The sequence below is a fragment of the Magallana gigas genome, chromosome 5, assembly GCF_963853765.1.
Source record: "Magallana gigas chromosome 5, xbMagGiga1.1, whole genome shotgun sequence".
Classification (NCBI taxonomy): domain Eukaryota; kingdom Metazoa; phylum Mollusca; class Bivalvia; order Ostreida; family Ostreidae; genus Magallana; species Magallana gigas.
Window position 1 is genome coordinate 49,028,653 of NC_088857.1, and position 21,676 is coordinate 49,050,328.

The 21,676-nt window shown below is 32.0% G+C and overlaps 2 protein-coding genes across 2 annotated transcripts; both read right to left on the reverse strand.

Moving 5' to 3' along the window:
* Window positions 1-987: 987 nt before the first annotated feature.
* LOC105343208 (uncharacterized) lies at window positions 988-12,897 on the reverse strand. Its single transcript, XM_066085265.1, has 15 exons — window positions 12,638-12,897; window positions 12,194-12,331; window positions 12,043-12,096; window positions 11,608-11,675; window positions 7,400-7,545; window positions 6,605-6,785; window positions 6,325-6,395; window positions 5,900-6,129; window positions 3,553-3,624; window positions 3,247-3,300; window positions 2,959-3,026; window positions 2,666-2,811; window positions 2,143-2,323; window positions 1,629-1,699; window positions 988-1,296 (listed from the first exon to the last, which is right to left on the reverse strand). Exons 2-15 carry the CDS (start codon window positions 12,262-12,264, stop codon window positions 1,075-1,077), a joined length of 1,635 nt encoding a protein of 544 aa, XP_065941337.1. The 5' UTR covers window positions 12,265-12,331; window positions 12,638-12,897; the 3' UTR covers window positions 988-1,074.
* A 964-nt stretch (window positions 12,898-13,861) lies between these two features.
* On the reverse strand, window positions 13,862-20,863 carry LOC105343206 (DNA damage-regulated autophagy modulator protein 2). The gene is made up of 7 exons (XM_034461372.2): window positions 20,716-20,863; window positions 20,324-20,377; window positions 20,075-20,142; window positions 19,682-19,830; window positions 17,880-18,060; window positions 17,477-17,556; window positions 13,862-16,322 (listed from the first exon to the last, which is right to left on the reverse strand). The coding sequence occupies exons 1-7, from the start codon at window positions 20,811-20,813 to the stop codon at window positions 16,164-16,166; spliced, it is 789 nt and encodes a 262-aa protein (XP_034317263.2). The 5' UTR covers window positions 20,814-20,863; the 3' UTR covers window positions 13,862-16,163.
* Window positions 20,864-21,676: the final 813 nt, after the last annotated feature.

Consider the following 21,676-nt stretch of genomic DNA (forward strand, 5'->3'; position numbering starts at 1 on the left):
GTTTAATTTTATAAATGAAGAATATGATTTTCATATAGTACAGTGACATTTTTTCTTACTCTACGTTTTGATCATATATTATTTGATTTGTGCTTACAAGTAATTAAGGTACTTCACTACACCGGGACTTATACTTTTTAAGACATTCGTCACAAGATGGCGATTTAAATAATTTGTTAAACTGTTTGTATCAATCAATTCAGATGTATATATCGTCATAGCTTAGTGGTTAAAGTATCAGGCTTGTGAACCGCAGGTCATGAGTTCGAATCCACATGGGGCTTTTGTTTACTGAATGAAATTTTTGAAAATATCATTTTTTATCTAAAATTGCACATTTTTTTCGCCCATTTGACATATATACTTCTTATCCATCATGCTTTCTATCAAGTAATTTTCTACTGATTTGAGAAACTATTTCAAGGTGTAGTGAGGCACCTTAATATGATAAAGTGGATAAATTTTGATTCGTGATTCTGAAAAAAAATGGAGTAGATATATATCATATTGAATATTTAGTAGGTTGTAGTGTTTCTCCACTGTGTCGCTCCCAAGGTGTAAAAGATTAAAAATGGTTCTTTATTTGCAAATCTGATGTCTTTATTCTTATTTCCTACTTACTTTTGGCTGTCCAGTGGGTTAATAGTTTACCTGTCGCTGTCCATTATTTTTAAGAACCAAGGATTACTTAACAAAAATGTCTTGAATTAATATTAAGCTTAATAAGTTCGTAGAGGCTACAGAAGCCCACTAGGGGATAACACTCTTGTATAAAACCATCCAACTGTTCATGTGACAAATCAAATAAAGAGATCGAAAAACTCGTTTAACTCATATTTATTTTAATTCGAGAGTTCTCTGGACTGATTCTTAAGACCATATATCAATATGACATCGTTACACTGTAGATCTATATACATGTCCATCCATCAATCGAAATCTAACATAAAATAACACCGTACTCGTAAAAAGCACCCAAAAACCTTCTGTTATGCACATTCAATATATACATGTAATAAAAATTATTGCACATTACACACAGCATGCACCTAACACAAATATATTCTCAATGTTTTACGTTAGTCCTTCACTGAACTTCACTGGTCCATCACCGGTTTGTGGCTCAATATCCTTGGTGATCCGTATCGCAGACACACCGGGCGTATCTCGAAACATTATCTCTGGTTTAATCATTTCGAAGTACTTGAATTCTGGAGTGAATGTGGCCAAATACAGGCAGGTAAGGAACGCCATCAGCCACTCGGAGATAGTGGACGTCAGATGAGCACCGTACATCTGCAAAGACATTTTTCATACCCCACTCTGCCCATTAACTGTGTTTATGAATATAACCGAGTATGACCGATTTTATCAATTCAACCTCAGCACGGATCCAGAAATTTTTCCAGAGAGGGAGGGGTCCGACGGTTATTTGAGTTTGCCAGGGGGTCTGAGGCATATTTCTGGTAATTTCATAATGTAAATTTTAGAGAAATTTGAATATTGCAGAAAAGAAAAAATGGTAAAAATAATGTAGAATTAATATACTTATATATGTATGGAAAGAAAGAAAGTCCGAGAAAAGTACCCCCGAATGCCGATCCCGGGGTGGAAACGTCAATACATACCGGTTCATCAGGTGTCCATTTCCGAGGGTTGTTTGGCCTTTCGCCAATCGTGAAGGCTGCAGCAATCATGACTTTAATTTATAAAGGAAAAAAGCATTCCATACTAATTTGTAAAAAATTACGGCATTCATTTTTTTAAACTTTAAGTTTTATATAAATGGTAAAATATTGCTGTACAGTAGTATCTTCATACATACACCGAAGTAAAATTGCGACCTTTAACAATGAAACACTCATGTCCTTATTCGTTTGTCTTATAATAGGTACATCTTTTTATTCCTGATTAATGAAACAATAAAACATAAAAAAAATCTATGTTTACAACAACCTGATTAAAATCAGCTGATTTTAATTAGATATATTCAATATACAAACAAGCTGCTTTGATTAACCAATTTTAATAAAAAAATCAACTGTAAATAACACAATTAAAAAGTTTTTAAAAATTGCCGAATTCGTTTGGGCTCATCAGCTTAAACTAAAAAAAAGGTATGAACCAAGACTGCAAGGATACGAGTTAATATAAAGACAACGTCCAGAATACAGATGGCCAGTCTGCCTACTCGTAGATTTCTGCTTGAGCCTGGGATGTCTGGTAGTTTGAAAGACAGGTAGGTCTGCAAACAGCAGTAGACTAAGCCCATCCCAAAAGCAAAGAAAGCTCCGATCAGGTGGACAACCACAACGTTTGTCTCCTGTAATTACACACACTTAATTACACACACTTAATCTACATACATGTACATATGTAAACTTGTTTTATAAAAGCTCACATCATTAACAAAAAATAAGCTTAAGATATTTTTTGTTGTGAAATGTATTTTGGTAATAACAATGATCACAAATTAAAATCGAAATCTATCTATATTTCTTTGCATTGAGGCAAACCAACATAGAAACGCGCCAAGCATCGTACTTAATTCTAAAACGATTATAGGCAACTGATTTTCAAATGAAAATATTTGGTTTATTCTGAAATGTTGAACTTTGGGAATTCATTAAAAAGTAAAATGAGTTTCATTAACGTTTTCATTCACCTGAAAGTTTCCCACTAGACTAATTCCAAAGGCAGAAAATAACCCCATCACCAAAGCCGCCATGTTAACTCTGGTTATAATTCTCACCGGACAGTCTTTTTGGTAGGTGGCTATTTGTTTATACCGAATATAAAACATCGCCATTGCTATGGAGGAAAATAAAATGCAAAATAAGAAAGGCTGAATGTTTTACATTGTAAGTACAAAGGTATTTATTGGTCAAAATACCACGTGGTTCTCATTGACTGATTGGACTTGGTAAATGACTATATATAGATCTATTAGTAGTTTACCGACAACTGCTCCTATGTTTAGTAGCTGACCGAACACACAGCTCTCTGGAGGCAAAGTACCCGTGTCACTACAAAAAAAACACCAAACAGCTTTGCATCCGCTATGATGGTATGATTAAGAGTTTATAAAATTTCTAAAAACGATTTATCATGTGAATTTTGACTATTGAAACCATTTCCCTCATCTTTGAACTGCTTGACTAATGTTTTTAGATTTGTTGTGTTGGTGAAAGTACTATTTAATTTGTTTTAATTAATATTTCATTAATAGGCCAAAACCATTTTTACCTGATGTAGGGGAATCCCGGTTCTACGTGTTTATTGGCTACCGCAATGATGTACCTGATTAAAGAACAAAAACGAAAATTTTCATATCTAATATATTTGTAGCAACTTTATCAAGGAATCATAAAGTATTATGCAAACAATTACAATAATATCAATGAAGAAATAAATGAGAATGATCAACAGCAATAACAAAAAAAAAGTCAATCTTTATCTAAACATCGATAATTATATCAAAAAAATGTTTAACATGATTGTTATAAAATTATTAAAATCATTAACCATCAAAACTTTTTCCAGCTGACTTACGTGATACAGAAAGACACTGGCACATAAATGACAATGAACAAAGGAAACAGATGCAGTCTGTCCGCCAGCATTCTTCAACCCTTGCAGTGGCAATGGCCGGACTGCCAGACGCTGCGACAAAAAATAGCGGCCCTAGGAGGAATATGTTGGAAACTGGTGCAATGAAAACTGCAAGCAACCACAAATATAATCAAAATCAGAAATTTACATTTATAATTGCTTTGAAAGAAATATCAGTATTGCATTGATGAGGAAAATCAAGAATGTTTCAGTCTTCTTAAAAGACGTTTCATCTTGCTGCATCAGACCCACGCTCTGTAAAGTTAGGTAATGTTAGTTCTATTATTTGTTTGCTACTCTCCCCAATTCTTTTGTTATCTAAAGTGTTCATGCAGCAATTTTGCAAACTGTACAGTGGACTTCCTGTCCAAAAAAGCATCATTGTTGCATTGTTTTCTTAACCTGATATCGTACCTATTCAGTGACAGTTTCATTATTTAATATTTCATTTTTTGCAAATTTTCGTTTTTGCTAGGCAACCCAGACCTTGGTTCTTCGTGTTAGTTATTAATTTTTATCAAGTAATTTATTTATCATAATATTATTTCTAAAGGTTGACGTTTGTTGAAAATTAAAATATACAATGTATCTGATCAGTCAAGTAACACAGTTTCAATAGAAGTTTACACGTTGGGTGACATGGACATGGAAATCTACCCACGATTATTATATGTACGTGATCATCGATCGACGCATGAAGATAAAAGAGATCAATTTATTTGCAAGCACTGATTTATACAAGATAACTATATGTAAACAACTGACAACACAAAAACTTTTGGTTAGTCTTCAGAATTTTAAATATAATTACATGTATTATGAGCCTACAATATGTGGTCTTTTCTAGTATTCTGATTTTTGTGATAAACATGCTCCAACTTGCAAATTATGACCAAATCACAACTCTCTTTAAAACACTCACATATTGGAACGAGGCATGGATATGACTATATAGCAAACATAGACGATATATATAAGTTATTGAAAACACTTAAGGACACAAGTTTTGTCTAAGAATTTAGGAAAAAAAAACTCACGTGTTTTACCTTAGATATTCCCCCTACTGTAATCCGTGCACCACATTACCCTCATATCTCCTTCATTGATTTAAGTCCACCCGTTATCAATAATACTATGCAGTCTTACATATTTGAAAGGTTAATCTACAGCCAAGAAAGGAGAATCTGTGGATAGCATAGGTTTTATATTTATTTAAATCTATGAATTTTTTTTTGGGGGGGGGGGGGGAGGGGCTGTGTTTAAACCCTCTCCGTGACACAGTTAAAATTAGAAGGAAATCCTTTCACTGGAAAGTCAAACGTAGACGTACATCGGAGCCACTTATCTGCAGGTGAACAATCAAACTGTGGTGTAATAAATCAACTCAAGATCAAGTTTTCAAGGATTTAAAAAAATGTTTTGTTTTGAGATTTTAACGGAAGTTCACCATCAAGATGGCGCTATGTGCATGTTCTTTTGGGAAATGAAGTTACCATTTCTGATATTCAAAATGTAATTATGCATAGTTTATATATGCGTTTGAGATTTTTTTTTACTTTAAACATGGGAAGGCAATATACTACGTTTTCGTACAAGATATGAGGACGTTTGTAGTAATATTGCGTTTTCTTTTTGTATTACGTTACCTTTTTTTAATGACACAAGAATATAGTAATATCTTTGTTTTCATTCATCGAACAACAAGCAGAAAATAAACCTACTAGTGTAACCGCCTCCCCCAGATCATTACAAGTAAAACTATATTATATTAATTTCCAACGATGATTTAAAAAAAAAAGTGATATCCCAATATTAGAGAATATATATTTTTATCACACACTAGAATGGAAAATGTGCTGTTTAAGTTTCATAGCTGACGCAAAAGCAGCATTTTAATGATATCTCGGCATCAACGTGTGTGAAATATTACGCGCTCGAAATGTGTAGATATTGACGTTACACGTGTATATTTCATTTATCAAATGTTTATTTTTTAAATCAACATGTAATATTTGACTGAAAAAATATTAATCGCCGTACTAAAACAAGGCAGGACTCTAGTTATTCAAAAAGCACATCACAGACGCAGAAAAAAAATAGAAAGAGCGAATAGAAAAACTGCGTTTACAATGCCGCTACTTTGACGTCGTTTTCTGAGCATTGTGACGTCACTAGATAAGGACTTTTTCTCATGACGGCAGTCATATACAATTTCGATTTTAATATCAATTTAATATCAACAAATTCAGCATGTAATTTGATAATATATATCACAGGCATTTAATATTTGGCACTTGTTTCTGTAATGGCGGTGGTCACCACGGTTCCATTGGATTGCGTCTCCTCGCTATTCTCGTTTCCGGGTACCTCATTGTTCCTGGTCAGTTCATGGAAAAGTATCTTTGCTTTTATCAGTTCGAAATATTTGAACTCCGGAGTGAATGTTGCGACATAGATGCAAGTTAAAAACGAAATGATCCATTCGGAGATAGTTGATGCCAGACAGGCACTCATCCCCTACAAAGACAAAGGTTGACGGTAGTATGGATAAAAACCATGTAAACATGCTATAACAGTATCCCATGATTCGTGATACTAGTATGTAGGATAGATTTTATCACACAAGTTGTGTTCTCCATCTAGAACCTCAGCTAATTGGACATATGATGTCCCATAGTTCAGCTTTAAGTACATAGGTATCGATGTACTTACTGGTTCCTTGGTGGTCCAACACCCGGGTCTGATACTTGAACTACTTTTGGTGAACCTGAACGTCACAAAAACTTTTTGTCTTATCAAGGAAAAACTAACATTAACCAGAACTACCCCAGTAAAAAAAAAATTGAAACCGAAGAGTTTTCGTAAAAATTGTTCAGCATACTGAAAATGTACTAATTTCATAATAATTATTAGGTGTATTATATGATGTATAATTATTTAATTGTTTTGTTTTGTTTTGTTGGTCTAACACATTGTTGTCGTAAAAGGATACTGGCTACCATGAAGGCAAAATCTAGGACACAGATGACCAATCTGCCTATTCGTAGATTTCTCGTTGAGCCTGGGATGTTTGGAAGTTTAAAAGACAGATAGGTTTGCAAGCAGCAGTAGACACCACCAAAAACAAAGGCAAGGAAGGCTCCAATCATATGGACAATCCAAACGTTGCCTTCCTGTGACAGGTAAAACGTGCACAAACATGTATTCATATAACAAAGTGTAGTCATTCAACAACGCGTAGTCATATAACAAAGAGTAGTCATCTAACTAAGAATAGGCTTCTAACAAAGTGTAGTCAAATAACAAAGTGAAGTCAAATAGCAAAGGGTAGTCATCTAAAAAGGGTAGTCATTTAACAAAGCGTAGTCATATAAGAAAGCGTAGTCATTTAACAAAGCGTAGTCATATAACAAAGTGTACTCAAATAACAAAGTGTAGTAATCTAACAAAGCGTAGTCATCTAACAAAGTGTGGTCATCTAACATAGTGTGGTCATCTAACATAGTGTAGTTATCTAATAAAGAGTAGTCATTTAACAATGTGTAGTCAAATAACAAAGTGCAGTCAATTACAAAGTGTAATCATTTGACAAAGTGTAGTCAAATAACAAAGCGTATTCATTTAACAAAGTGTAGTCAAAAAACAAATCGTTGTCATATAACAAAATGTAACAAGTATATTATTTTGGATAATAATGATTGATAAAACATTCAAACTGAAATAGATTTAAAAAATACATGAATGCGTAAGTAATTCAGTGCAAGCACTTTGGTAGTATGTGCATTACCTGAAAGTTTCCGACCATGCTAATTCCAAAGGCTGCTAACAGGCCGATCACAAAGGCTACCTTGTTTACTCTTGAAACGGCTTTACGAGGACATGTGCGCTGGTAAGTGTCTATTTGTTTATATCGTATGTAGAACACAAACATTGCTGGAAAATTGTAGAAATACATGTCAGATACAGTATATCTGGAATTTTTAGCGTGTCATAAATTGCGAAAATGGGGAAAATATGTAGCATTTTTAATTTGCGTCAGTCATTTTTTGCGATTTTTTAAGTGTCTTACAGAAAATGAAACAGGATATAATTCCTGCGTATTCAATATTTTGCTATTTGAAAGAGGTCACGAAAATAGCGAAAATTACCGGATATACGGTATTTAATTATTCAAAATTGTTCAAAATCAATCATCACTTTTATTCATTGACGTTCCCATTAGGTGAAAGAAGGTAAGGAAAGTGTTTGAAATAGGTCCACAGTCAAGTCATTGGAAAAATAAGAAATCAAAGGTACAGTCTCTTACTATAATAACCGATATTATTGCCTTTAAAGTGTGTTTTACTAAATATTCAGTTGATTGCCCCCATGTTCAATATGTCAAAAGATAATGTTTCTATGACATAGCTATGTTGAACAAGTCAAACAGATGCCGCTACCTATGACTGCCAATTAATTTTTTTTATGATAGAAGCCGCTATGTTAAACATTTAACAGATGCACAGTTAGCTGCCGATGTGTTTAACACCACCGAAGAATGATGCTTTCAATTAAAACATTCACTATTTTTGCCGCTGTATTTTTAAAACAAAGCAGATACAACTGATGCCTTTTCATGTTACAAAGACATACAGCTATTACAGCCGTTTGGATGACCAATTATAACAGAGAAGAATGTCTGTTGATACCGATGATTTCTGATATGTTTAACATTATAACAGACACCCAATATCGTTGCTTTGGTATTCAATATTGACTGTTGTTGTGTTTACAAATTTTAACAGGCACTGGTTACTGCCGTTATATTAAACAATTATAACAGAAACCTTTGACTTCTTATAACAGGTAAATATGACAGTCACAATGTTTAATATCATAACAAACCACTGTTTAACAAAATAAACAGCTACAAAAACTCTGTTCAGTCTTGTGTAAATGTAAATTTGTGTAAATCAAAATCGTTGCTAAATATTTTAAATGTGTTTTATCAGTGAAAAAGGAAAGAAGTGATATTTGTCGATTATATTAAAGGTCAACTGAGAAGAATCTCAAAGCCTCTTTAAACTTCTATCCATACATTTTATCTTTAATAAGAGGCCTATCCGGAGAGAACGGATATAAAGTCGAGAAATAAAGGCGGGAAAACTTACTTCCGCCAAAATGATATACCAGTTGTTATTCATTTCTGAGTATAGCATATGAATATTAAAATATTAACATGCATTAACCATATATTTCAGTAAGTTTAAAGTGATTTTCGTTTTATTTTTGAAATATACCATTTTGCAAAATATGGAACAGTCATTATATATTTCTTTAGAGTTGAAAACTTTAAAAATCAAAGTACCGAAGTACTGACGGGAGTTGATTTTATCGATTGTTATTTATTTAAAAATCAACGATATGTTATTTTGCACGACAAGTAGTATCTAATCTGTATTTGAATTACGCACTTATTCATAATATGAATTTTCGGATTTTTTCGACAAGAATTTCGAGAAAACCCTATATGAATCATATGTTGTGTAAAATTAAAGATAGAATTTATTCCATCAAATTATGTATCAATAATGGAAATATTTCTAAAACATTGTAAGAATCCAAGCAATATTGAACTCTAGGCTCATTCAACCAGACGCTCGGCTGTCTCTGTTAATCTCCAACAAACAGATAGTTTGTCGAAGATTTACGGAGACAGCCGAGCGTCTGGTTGAACGAGACTACATTGAACTCTAGCGTAGGAATACATACGACTACAAAATAATAAATTGTTCGAACTATTTAAAATCTGACTATTTTCAGGGTATCTATACATAAGTTTTCTTGAAAAAACAAAGCTTCAGCATACATTACATCGAATATGTCGATTATTTTCAAGAACTAAATCTTGTCAGCGGTGATGATTTGTGCATAGGTCCAAACACTGTTTCAGTTTCGGTTTGCCTGAGTAACAGCATAGGAGAGTTGATTAAAAATCAACTCCCAAAAATTCACTTTTTTAACAGAAAAACGTTTATTCCCAATAGCTTCTAATTTGAAAATCGGGCACACATTCACTTTTATGTATACAGTAATCCAGAAATCTGAACTGCAATGGTCTCAGACGCAGTTCTATAGCTAGCGGTCTAAAAAACAATCGGATGGACGATCTTGGAGCTATAGTTTCGTACGTGTTAAAAGTTTCGGCGCACAAAAAATTGCGCTAGTTAAATTGGTTAACAATAAACTATCAAGCAATTAACACTGTGCCGGATAATTATGCCAGTGCCAAGGTGGCATTTTTGCACCCACTTAAGATGCAGTTTTGGAAAAATCCATACATGTTTATACCAAATGATAGACCATTGTCTAGAGAGTATATAACCACTTTCGTTTTTAGTGTGTTTCACCTGACAGGTGAGATATTTACCTTTAAAAATTATTATCCCATCAGAAAATGATAATTCCCATAGGAGAATTGATTCTCCTACAGGAAATATTGACAATCCTTTAGGATTTTTTAAAAGTCCTATAGGAATTATATTTCCTATAGGAGAATGGTATTTCCTGTAAGAATTTGATTCAGACATGTAGTTATCCTATAGGATATTATGTTTTCCTATCGGATTCTATCAAATCCTATCGGAATTGAAATTCATATAGGAAGTTCTTGTATTCCGATAGGAAATTTCAAATTACCTATAGGAATATTGTTTTTCCTATGGGAAAAATTACTTTCCTGTGGGAATATTTTTTGAAAGGTAAATATCTCACCTGACAGGTGAGATACAATGATAACAAAGATGGTTGTAAACTCTTAAAGCAATGGTCTATCATATGGCATATTTGAATTTTTCGATATATGCAGCTTAAACGGGTGCAAAAATGCCACCGGCATTAGCAGGCACAGTGTTAATTGCATTGTAACAGTAATTAAGGTCAAGATCTAGTAAATGAAAGGTGCCTATAGATTTATGATATTCAAGGTATAAATTCTTTCAATGATGCTTCATAACAATATCTTTGTTTCATAGGGTGTACCGGGGCTTAAATTTTTGGTAAACTCAATGAAAAATCATGTTTTAAACAACAATTTTCTATGAATAATAAGGAAAAAAGTAACAAATCTCGGACTTTTGTCCATTTTTGACTTATGAAATATATCTAGAATGCCTACATTCTCTCCAAAAACGGCATTAAACAAGCTCTTGACCTCCTCTTTAAAATGATGTCAAATTGAATATAGGTATCGGGATTACTTTTCACGTGATTAAATATAGAATTTCAAAATATTGTTTCGTTTTCTACATAATTCATTTAAAGCCGTAAAATACGGGAAAAGATTCATCAAAATCAATTATGACGTCATAATGGTTCTAGCACCAAAAAAAAAACATACTCTAGAATCATTTACTAGATCTTGACTTAAGACAATTATCAACGACTGCCTCTGTGTTTAACAGTTAAGAAAATTACCAACGACTGTCTCTATATTTAACAGTTAAGACAGTTACCAACGACTGCCGCAATATTTAACAGTTAAGACCATTACCGACGACTGTCTCTCTATTTAACAGTTAACAATTACCAACGACTGCCGCTATGTTTAACAGTTAAGACAATTACCAACGACTGCCGCTATATAAAAAAGTTGAGAAAATTACCAACGACTGTCTCTATATTTAACAGTGAAGACAATTACCAACGACTGTCGCCATGTTTAATCAGGGACGTTTATACTAACGTTAGTATTATATATGTCCCTTTTTAACAGTTAATACATTATTTACCAACGACTGCCTCTATATTTAAAAGCTAAGACAATTACCAAAGACAGCTGCTATGTTTAACAGTTAAGACAATAACCGACGACTGTCTGTCTATTTAACAGTTAAGACAATTACCAACGATTGCCGCTATATTTAATAGTTAAGACAATTACCAATGACTGTCGCTATTTTGAACAGTTAAGACAAAATCCGACGACTGTATATATTTAACATACAAGACAATTACCTACGACTGCCGCTATGTTTAACAGTTGCCCAAATACACAGCTCTCCGGGGGCGTGGCTCCCGTATCACTAGAGAAAACGACAATACTTTACGTATAGGTTTTTCAATACCTGTGATATACAGTTGACATTAGACATTAGATACAGTTGACATTAGACATTAGACATCCGATTGACATCTTTAACATTCATGAGAAATGAAAAGTAATTTAACACATTTTTTAACATACATTTTTCAATGAATTTTAAACCTTTTTTTTTTCAAACAATCGGGTAAGGAGATCTTAAGTATCGACGCACAATGTAATATAACATCAACCATTGTGTAAATAATATAGATATAGATATTTAATTAAGTCAGTATATAAAGGTAACCATAATTTTCAATGCATAGTTTGAGATAGTAGATACATGTATTTAAAGCTTTTGTTCTTACCTGATGTATGGAAAATCCGGCTTGACGTTGCCATTATACACAGCGATTCCATATCTGTAATATTAACATGTCTTTTTATAGGACACTCAATCATTGTTAATGAACTTATGTATTAAAGTTTTATAGTTATTGAAAACCAAAGTCTACCCACGTGATGAAGAAAGAAACTGGTACATAAATGACAATAAAGACAGGGAATATATGCAGTCTGTCCCTCAGCATTTTCTATGATGTCAGGATGCCACAGTTACACACATCTGCTGGTCTTTCTCTATGCAAACATTCAAACCTTCAAAAATAAATGTTTGTGTAACTGAATTGCCAAGAATAGTCCAGTTGATTAAATAAACCGTTTACCAAGTGTCTTTCTTAGTAATTAATAACGCTGCTGCGAAGAACGCGATTGTAGCAAGGGACAGACAATTTGAATCGTTCTAATCCAAGAAACATCCAAGATAACGCTCAAAATAATACAAATGGCACATTATGTCGAGCGGAAGGGGGTGGGGTTACTACAGCAATTTTCAACACCCTACCCTACAGAATTGATAGGTTATAGAGTTAAAAGGAGAAAGAAAGCTGATCAGTAGATTACCTGAGTTTACGTCTTTCTTACTTCTGCGTGTCTTCTTCATTCTGACAGGAAACAAAAACGTTATCAGTATAGTGTGTACATAACTAGGTAACCATGATACACCGGTCCGTCATGAGTTATCTTTTCCTAGTCCAAATGATAATTCTGTCTGAACTTTGAAGAAATGGTACTAATTTTCTTTAAAAATAGTTCTTTTAGAAATATTTGTAATTCTTTAAAAATGACATTATGCAATTGATCTGTGGAGTTAAAAGAATCCAAAAAGCAATTTTACTTTCATTTCCTGAACTATCTAACTAACGACCTAAAATTAAAAAAAAACTGTGTGGTGTGTGTCAGAATAAAGAAGTTTAATGTTTGATTTTGCACTGTTTAACTTTTCTAAACACGGGATATACATTATTATTCTAGTAAAATGATATCAGCAGTGGTTTGATGCTTATCTAGAAACGAAGAATAATGTAATTTGTATATTAGCATTAAAAAAGTAGAAACCCGGGTACCGTTATACCTATTTTTAGATTGACATGCAACAAATAATCACGAAAGTTCACAGAACTTCCCGGTCAACAGCAAAGCACAAGGAAGTGTGGTCTTAATTATTGGTTGGCTATCTTTTGTTTTCGTCTCTCCGAAAAACCATGACTCTCTCAATACAAAAATGTTAAACACCATCTTCCTGCAAATCTCTTTCAAATATGCACTGTGGAAATCACCGATTAAATGGCTGGAACTAGTGATATACAATATTTCCCATTAGGTTTATATGTACAATGTTAACAATCTTAAAAATGAATTTTTAGGCACAAAACCTTCATATTATCGTTGACTTGAGTAACTTTATAATGTGAAATTATGCATCTTTTTTTTTCTTATTTGATATTACTATATATCATCTACATGTAACTTGTTTTTTTTCCTCTTAAAGATAACATCTGCACAACTGTCAACATTGTCTAACTTTAGATTATCACAACGTCATCTTTGGATGATTTGGAAGTGAAATATCCGATGCTTTAGTAAAAATAAGATTGATTCATGATTGTGGCGTAGGTTTGATTTTTGTTATCTAAAACGGAATCTGCGTCATCTAAAACGGGTATATCTAAAACACAAATCGAAATATGGATACTTTTAAATTTCGATCCTTGTCATACCAAAAATTTACGTCCGTTGTTTTAAGAAGAAATGTCACAATAACTTTTTATTACAGAAATTTTATAATAATAATAAAATTTTTATTGAATAAATTCAATAACATTGAAAAACAGACATAGTTTTATGCATCCTTATTATAAAAACACATGCAATAATATAAAAAAGACAGAGATAATAAAAAAGATTCTTCCCAAAGTTAAACAATACAAATTCAGATACTGTCTTTTCTAAATAACGGTTCATCAGTTCAGGTCAAACACACTTCTATACCGCTAAAAAAATATTTTTTAAAGAAAATTCCATAACAATAGCATTCTTACTAGATAAAAATAAATAAATCAAATACACGTATACAGTTGCCAAGACCATGAGAGTGGTTTCTTGCTACATGTATAATATATCGACATAAGTCTACTCAGTATCAATTCAAGCTTTTTTGCTAGATATGATATATCATCAAGAAATGAACTAGAGATACATATCTCAGATTAACATTTTTTCTATAAATTATATTCAGTCGCACTAGTCTAAATTCATAGGCTATGGATTTCTTACAGATGTACATTTATTACACATTTATTACACATTTATTACACCTCGCGTAATTTTCGTAACGTCTGTCAGTACCCTGTACACTGATCTGTAACAATCAAGTTGAACAGTAGTTTCGGCTTCTCTCATTTAAATTATCAATCATTCATTAATATTTAAAAGAATCAAGTCTCATGGTAGTTCACATATTTAGTCATATCGTTACAACTTAAAAAAAAACCCTTGCACTTCGCCAAAATTCAAACTTCAATTGCTCAAGCTGCCCAAAGGTAAATGCCATTTACAGGATAATCCATATGTTGACGGATCTAACAACAAGACTGTCTTATATATATATATATATATATATATATATATATATATATATATATATATATATATATATATATATATATATATATGTTTGGATTAATAATTAATTTTTTCCATTATAAATTATATTGTACATATATAAAAAATGTTTACAAGTAAGAAATAAGGAATCATTCTCTCAGTATTACGAGATGATAATTTTGGTTGGGGTTTGGTTAAATAAAAACAAAACTCTAAGGCTTTATAGTGGATTGGATACAGAATATTTGATTCCTGTAAAGAATGATTTCGTATTACTTATATTAACACAATTTTAAGCAATTTTATGATAAAATATTAAAATATGGACATTTTAATGTCATATTCACTTCGTATTATTATTCAAACCACGCTAGCGCCCAAACAGTACGTCATTTACGTCATTAATGAAATGTATTGAACTATATATATATTTTGCACATTGGATTCGTAGTGTTATCACAGATAAAGGCATTGAAAATGTAAATTTTGACAAATAAAGAAATACATAAGTTTGGGAAATTAAAAATAAAAGTAGGAAATTACAACAGGTAATTGTATAGATGAATGTAAATTAAGTTACATGTACAATAGTACATTGTTAGAGACATTTACAAGTACATCTTGGAGTTTGTTGTGTAATATTTTTAACTTTAAGCTTGTTAAAAGGAGAACAACATTTTCAAGAGATACACACAACGTGAACATATCTTGGTGTTTAATGGTCACAAATGTATCCAATCAAAAATTTCTTGTCAACACTACAACTGGACATTAATAAAAGGAAATATCACCAGAATACTAGAGAGAATGAACAATTTCATTAAGTGGTTATTCGACAATTTGTATTTTAATTAGATATCTAGAGAAAAATTTTATGTATACAATACAAAATGCTGAAATATATTAGTTCATAACAGAACAATTAAGCTACTTTTACTTGGCAATGTATATGCGAATACTTGCTCAAAAACATACACAACTGTATATGAAAATATTTTAAAAGTAATGCATAAAATGTTTCATTTTCGCGAGTTTTTAAAATAATGATTTGAACGGCATTGTTTTAAAAAAAAATAAGATGAACGTTGTAAAAGTCACAATGAAAAAAATTAAGTTTGAAAATAATACACAGCATCCCATTATTTTCAAAAATAAAGATTGCACATATACTATATATAATCACATTGTATAATCAATTGTGAGCAATAACGGTTTTGACAAATCAATATTATGAGATATGTATATGCGACCAATATTAAAACAAATGGGTGCAAATACAAATTGAGAGGAAGGAAGAAAAATGTTCAAAGACACCGGTAGAGAGGAAACATTACATATGTTCTCCAATTTGAAGAATTTTAGACATTTAAAAACTTGAATTCACTGACATTAAAGTTTCAAACGAAACTGTGTTAGAAAAATTTAATGATATGACATGTCCCTGAATTATGTTATTACGCGCAAAATCTTTGCGAAACATTCTCTATGCAGAGGGCATTAAGTTACTGTCTACATTTTTTATCTTAAATGTTAACTCCAGGTTTAACTGTTTGAATTCTGGAACAAAGGTTAGGGCGAACGCACAGATCAGGAAAGTCCCTAACCACTCCATCACCGTGGACACCACGTGTTCAGCATAGCCCTGGGAGAATGTGAAACCGTGTTAGAATAGGAAGAAGGTATGACATTGACAATGAACTTTATTCTCAATAAACTGTGTTTACAGTGTAAAGAAAATATATACGAATTACATTGTAAAGAAGGATTTGTACATTAACCAGGAGAATTAACTCTCTCAATAATTGTTTTATAAATCTACAAATCATGGTAAGTTGGTATTTGTTTGATACTTCAAATTTTATGACATTTGGGTTTCATATATAATATTTTGGTAAATACATGGTTCTAGCATCTGTTGTACAAATATTAGAATAGTTAAACAAATAGTGGAATTCATCTTCAATTTCATTACAAGTACATAATTTACAAATTCTATTATTTTTGGTGAATTTTGTACATCACTGTACCATGATTGTTTGAACTGATCTATTAATATGTTGAGAACTTTCATTTTTAACCAATGAATATTTATTAAGGAATGAATTCAATATTTATTTGTTTTATACGATATAAAATGGTTTGGGGCAGTTTACGCTTTATAAACCGCAAAGCGGTTTATAAAAAAGCGTAAACTGTTTCAAACCATTTTATATCGTATAAAACTAATAAATATTGAATTCATGGCTTATAATTTCATTTTTATACTCTTCATTGTAGGTAAAAACGGTCATTTAACTTTTAAAAATGACGTAAAATTGTACAAAATTCAAACGTAACGTCAGGCGTATTGATACGTTTTTAACGTTAGTCTTACTATGACGTAGGCAACATTCTTTATACGATATAAAATAATTTTTTAGCCAATTAGAAAGCGCGTAACATCCAGAATTAAATTATAGAATTTTCATGCCGCAAATACGACATTCCAAAATCATCTAAAATGTTCTTTACAGATTCTTATAGTTTTTGGGTACATAACAAAGTTTTGAAGACGATTTAGAATTCTGGAAATTAATTAATTTACTCAGAAATGAACTCAGCCTAACTTTGATATTAATATTAAGTGGATACCTTTAAGGTTCACAATACATCATAAACTTTTGTGTTGAGGAATTGAAATACAATATATGTTTACAGAACTTAAGTTGAAATTTCTCAATAAGCTTTGTTCTTTGTAAACCCCATACTTCACAGCCGTATAAAAAATATTGGAATAAAGTAAGTCGTGATATTTACCGCGTATTCCGGCGACCACTCGCGGGTTAGAATGGTACTGGGTCCTAGCTTCGATTTACCTACAATGACGGTGACTATTCCTACAATGCAAGATAGAAAAAATACCATTGACTTCTGTATCTTTTTATGGGGAAAATTAAGACTTAAAATCAAAGTTTATATCGACGGTCTTAGAATAATGTCTTGTAGTGTGAAAACATTCTTAACAGAATTGTATAAAAAGATTACATAGATCAAGCACGTTCATATTAAAACCACACAACTGAAGAAACTGTTATTAATGAATTTAATTTATATATCACAAAAGCATTTTGTGGTTTATTGTAAATTGTAAAATAGTGGATTTTAATGAAACTAAATCAAATTTTTAAATGATGATAAATGCCATTCTATGAAATAGTACCTATGATTGCAAAAACTGCATAAAGAACACAGATGATAAGTTGTGCCACCCGCACTATCTTTGACGACCCTGGAATGTCTCTAGTAGACCACGAAATGTACGCCTGGATATAAAAATACATCCCTCCCACTATGAAGGCAAAAAAAGCACCGATGATGTGTACCGACTTGACATGATCAACCTGAAAGACATTACAATTTCATCATTTTAAAGTACATTGAGAAAAAACACACCCCCCCCCCCCTGCCATATCATACTGCTATATACAGAAATACTGTCTTTTTCTTTTTTTTATCTATACCTGATTTAATTTGTGTTGAGTCACCTACATGAACGTGCTGGATACCATTTAAATGAAAGTGGGAAAAAAAGCAGATAATTGTTCACAAATTGGACTGGGCATCTAATATATGCAATATACAAGCCGCATGGGTCTAAATATTATTGATAACACAGACACCATATCCGTAATATTGGTGGGTCTAAATATTATTTATCGATAACACAAAAACCATATCCGTAATATTGGTTGGTCTAAATATTATCGATAACACAAAAACCATATCCGTAAAATTCGTGGGTCTAAATATTATCGATAACACAGACACCATATCCGTAATATTCGTGGGTCTAAATATTATTGATAACACAAAAACCATATCCGTTATATTAGAGGGTCTAAATATTAATTATCGATAACACAGAAACCATATCTGTAATATTCGTGGGTCTAAATATTATCGATAACACAAAAACCATATCCGTTATATTGGTGGGTCTAAATATCATCGATAACACAAAAACCATATCCGTTATATTGGTGAGTCTAAATATTAATTATCGATAACACAAAAACCATATCCGTTATATTGGTGGGTCTAAATATTAATTATCGATAACACAAAAACCATATCCGTTATATTGGTGGGTCTAAATATTATCGATAACACAAAAACCATATCCGTTATATTGGTGGGTCTAAATATCATCGATAACATAGAAACCATATCCGTATAATTGGTGGGGCCCTGATGTCGACTCATCGTAATCATCGTTTCCTTTTACCCTCGATGTATAGAGTAAATCTAACTCGCCCCCTACGCTCCCTACCGTGATCAAGAATACAGGAAATATTTCTGTTTTGAAGTTGTAAGAATTACTTAAACATAAAGGTGAAGTTGTGAACACTAATCGTATTGCAATAAACTTTAATGTATGAATAGGCAATAGCTAACGTTTCAGTTGACTAATTGTTTCCGGTATTATTGAAAATGCATTGTATATTGTTTATTACTCTAAAATGAGTTAGTAAAAATATACCGGTATATGTTACACATACTTCTTTGCTATTTACTTCCGGAAAATGTTAATCACCTCGTTTGAAGGAACGTGTGGGTTTTTATAAGAAACAACTCTTATAGTTACAGTTATTTTGTACGTTGTTGTATTTCTATAACAGTAGACTGTCGGATAAACATAAGTTAGTCTGAATCAGAAAAAAATCATTAACTTTGTTCAAAACGGAACAAAATCAATGGGTTTTTTTTGGAGATACTCCCATGTTTTAGACAATAAAATTTCCGAAAAAAAACAAATTTTTGTTCCAAAAGTTTGATTCACCAAGTTTAATAACTCACTGAATCCACAATTATACAAATGTACGCGTAGCGCTGTTAGTGTGTTTGGTTCAACAAGTTCATTTAGAGCAAGTAACTATAAGATCAAATAAATCCTCTGTATTCTATGGGAGAAATACAACAGAGAAATCCTCAGTTTGGTATTATTCAAGTCCGCCTCCCTACCTGGAAATTTGCGACAATGCTCAAACCAAGTGCGGCCAATACACCCATTACTAAGGCTACGTTGTTTGTTTTTGGAAATTTGGTAGCAGCGTCCTGCGATGACCAGAAGGTATCAAGTTGCTTGTATCTCACGCATACTGTTATCAAAACTGAAATGACAAACATTGTACATGGTATTATTTTATGCTCCATTCATTTTAAAATAATTATTACATTTAAATAATATTGTTTTCTTAAAGATCGATGACAAAGTTTTAATATGTCTTACTTTCCGTAATTTATCTTAGAACTTTTAAAAAACAGTAAAATATAACTTGATTGACCATCTTATGATAAGTTTGAAAAAGTTAGGTGTGTAATAATATTCTGACAGTTACAATAAAAGATTCGTACTTAGGAGGGCAGCGATGTTCAGGAACTGTCCAAACACACAGCTCTCGGGGGGTAGTGTCCCCGTGTCACTGACCGAGAAATCAACATAAATGACCAACAGCAAGGTATGCAAACATCTATGCAATTATGGTTTCTTTGTTTGTTTTTTTTTTTCAAAACAAACCCTAGCCATTTTTTTTAAAATATCATATGAAAAAAGTGTTTTCCACTTTCATTTAAAGTGATTAATATATTAATTTTGATAATTACCTGACGTATGGAAAAAATGGATAAACGTCATCATCACTAACAGCTATGATATATCTGGTAAAAGATGAATAATATAGTAGTGTTTACAATGCAAATGCAGTATTTCTTAATAACTTAACTTAATATGAAATTTGCTTTAAATCAATTTATTCTAGGTTATGAAATTTGATTTAATTAAAACAATATGATATTCAAATATAGTGAAAACATTCAAGCCAGGAAGACATTGCATCCATTTAAGATTAAGAACATGTTAATATGCAAATTGAAAAATTTAATTCAACACATTATTACCAATGCTAACTTATATCATATGAATTGCAAATTATTGGTACTACGAGAGAGAGAGAGAGAGAGAGAGAGAGAGAGAGAGAGAGAGAGAGAGAGCTTACGTGATAAGCAACGTCACGGGGACCAATGCTGCAAAAAGAAGAGGGAACAAGTACAGTTTTTCTACATTCATATTCGTTGTGTTTAATAACATCCTCATTTGTAAAATGAGCCAGGTTACTTTAAAGTAAGATATAGTCACATGATTTAAAGTTTAAACATAGAGCTGACTCACATACGAGCTGACTTTCCAATACATATGTTGAGTTCATGTGTATAACACAGCGACGCGTGTTTGTTTCCGTTTCACTAGATACTATAATTATAAAAGTGCACGCGCATGCATGTACATACGGAAGCAAGGTCAGGAGTTTGAAGTTTGCATATGATCTAATTTTGCAAAATAATGTCATGTTGGATATTTAAGGTTGTTTCATAATAATTATAGCAATATTTGCAGAAATTGGAACCCCCTAAGACTTTTCGTCGTAATTATAAGATGTAGACAGTTGATGCAGATAACGACAGAATTAATGGTGGCCATTATGATAACTTGTCAGCTCTCCTCCATTTTGGAGTTTTCTCGTGACTATTGCAACATTTACCGCCTCTCTTATCTCCACTTGAACCTCCATGTATTTCATCATTTATTAGAAGATTTTCCCATTGCTATTTATTGTTTTTAAAATTTATGTACTTTACAGCTATCTAAAAATAGAACAAGAGAGATGAAATTTTCCCAGGATGCTATTTTTATTTCTACGTTTGAATATTAAAATATCACAGAAGTGCAAAAATAAAGTAACTTAAATAAATAATAGGACTTCAGAGTATTTTTACAACATTGCTCATGGAATGATTCTAATAAAAGAAATATTACAGAAGATCATACAAACATGATAAAAATATGAAACTCATAAAAGCAAGTGCAAAGTTGTCAAAAAATACTATATTGAAACAACATGTGATGAAATTCAATTGCTAATGATATCCGTGGTTAATTTTTTAGATAATAATTTCTCA

Bases quoted from the DNA above. Each gene is read 5' to 3' on its own strand.
- LOC105343208 (XM_066085265.1), bottom strand. From the start codon at position 12,264: ATGCTGAGGGACAGACTGCATATATTCCCTGTCTTTATTGTCATTTAT. The intron at 6,396-6,604 runs GTATCCTTTTAC...TAAGACAAAAAG, and splicing joins TTTTGCCTTCATGGTAGCCA to TTTTTGTGACGTTCAGGTTC. The intron at 6,130-6,324 runs GTAAGTACATCG...TTGTCTTTGTAG, and splicing joins GTTGGACCACCAAGGAACCA to GGGATGAGTGCCTGTCTGGC.
- LOC105343206 (XM_034461372.2), bottom strand. From the start codon at position 20,813: ATGAGGATGTTATTAAACACAACGAATATGAATGTAGAAAAACTGTAC. The intron at 20,143-20,323 runs GTAATTATCAAA...TTTCTCGGTCAG, and splicing joins CCATTTTTTCCATACGTCAG to TGACACGGGGACACTACCCC. The intron at 16,323-17,476 runs GTAAATATCACG...ACATTCTCCCAG, and splicing joins AGTGGTCGCCGGAATACGCG to GGCTATGCTGAACACGTGGT.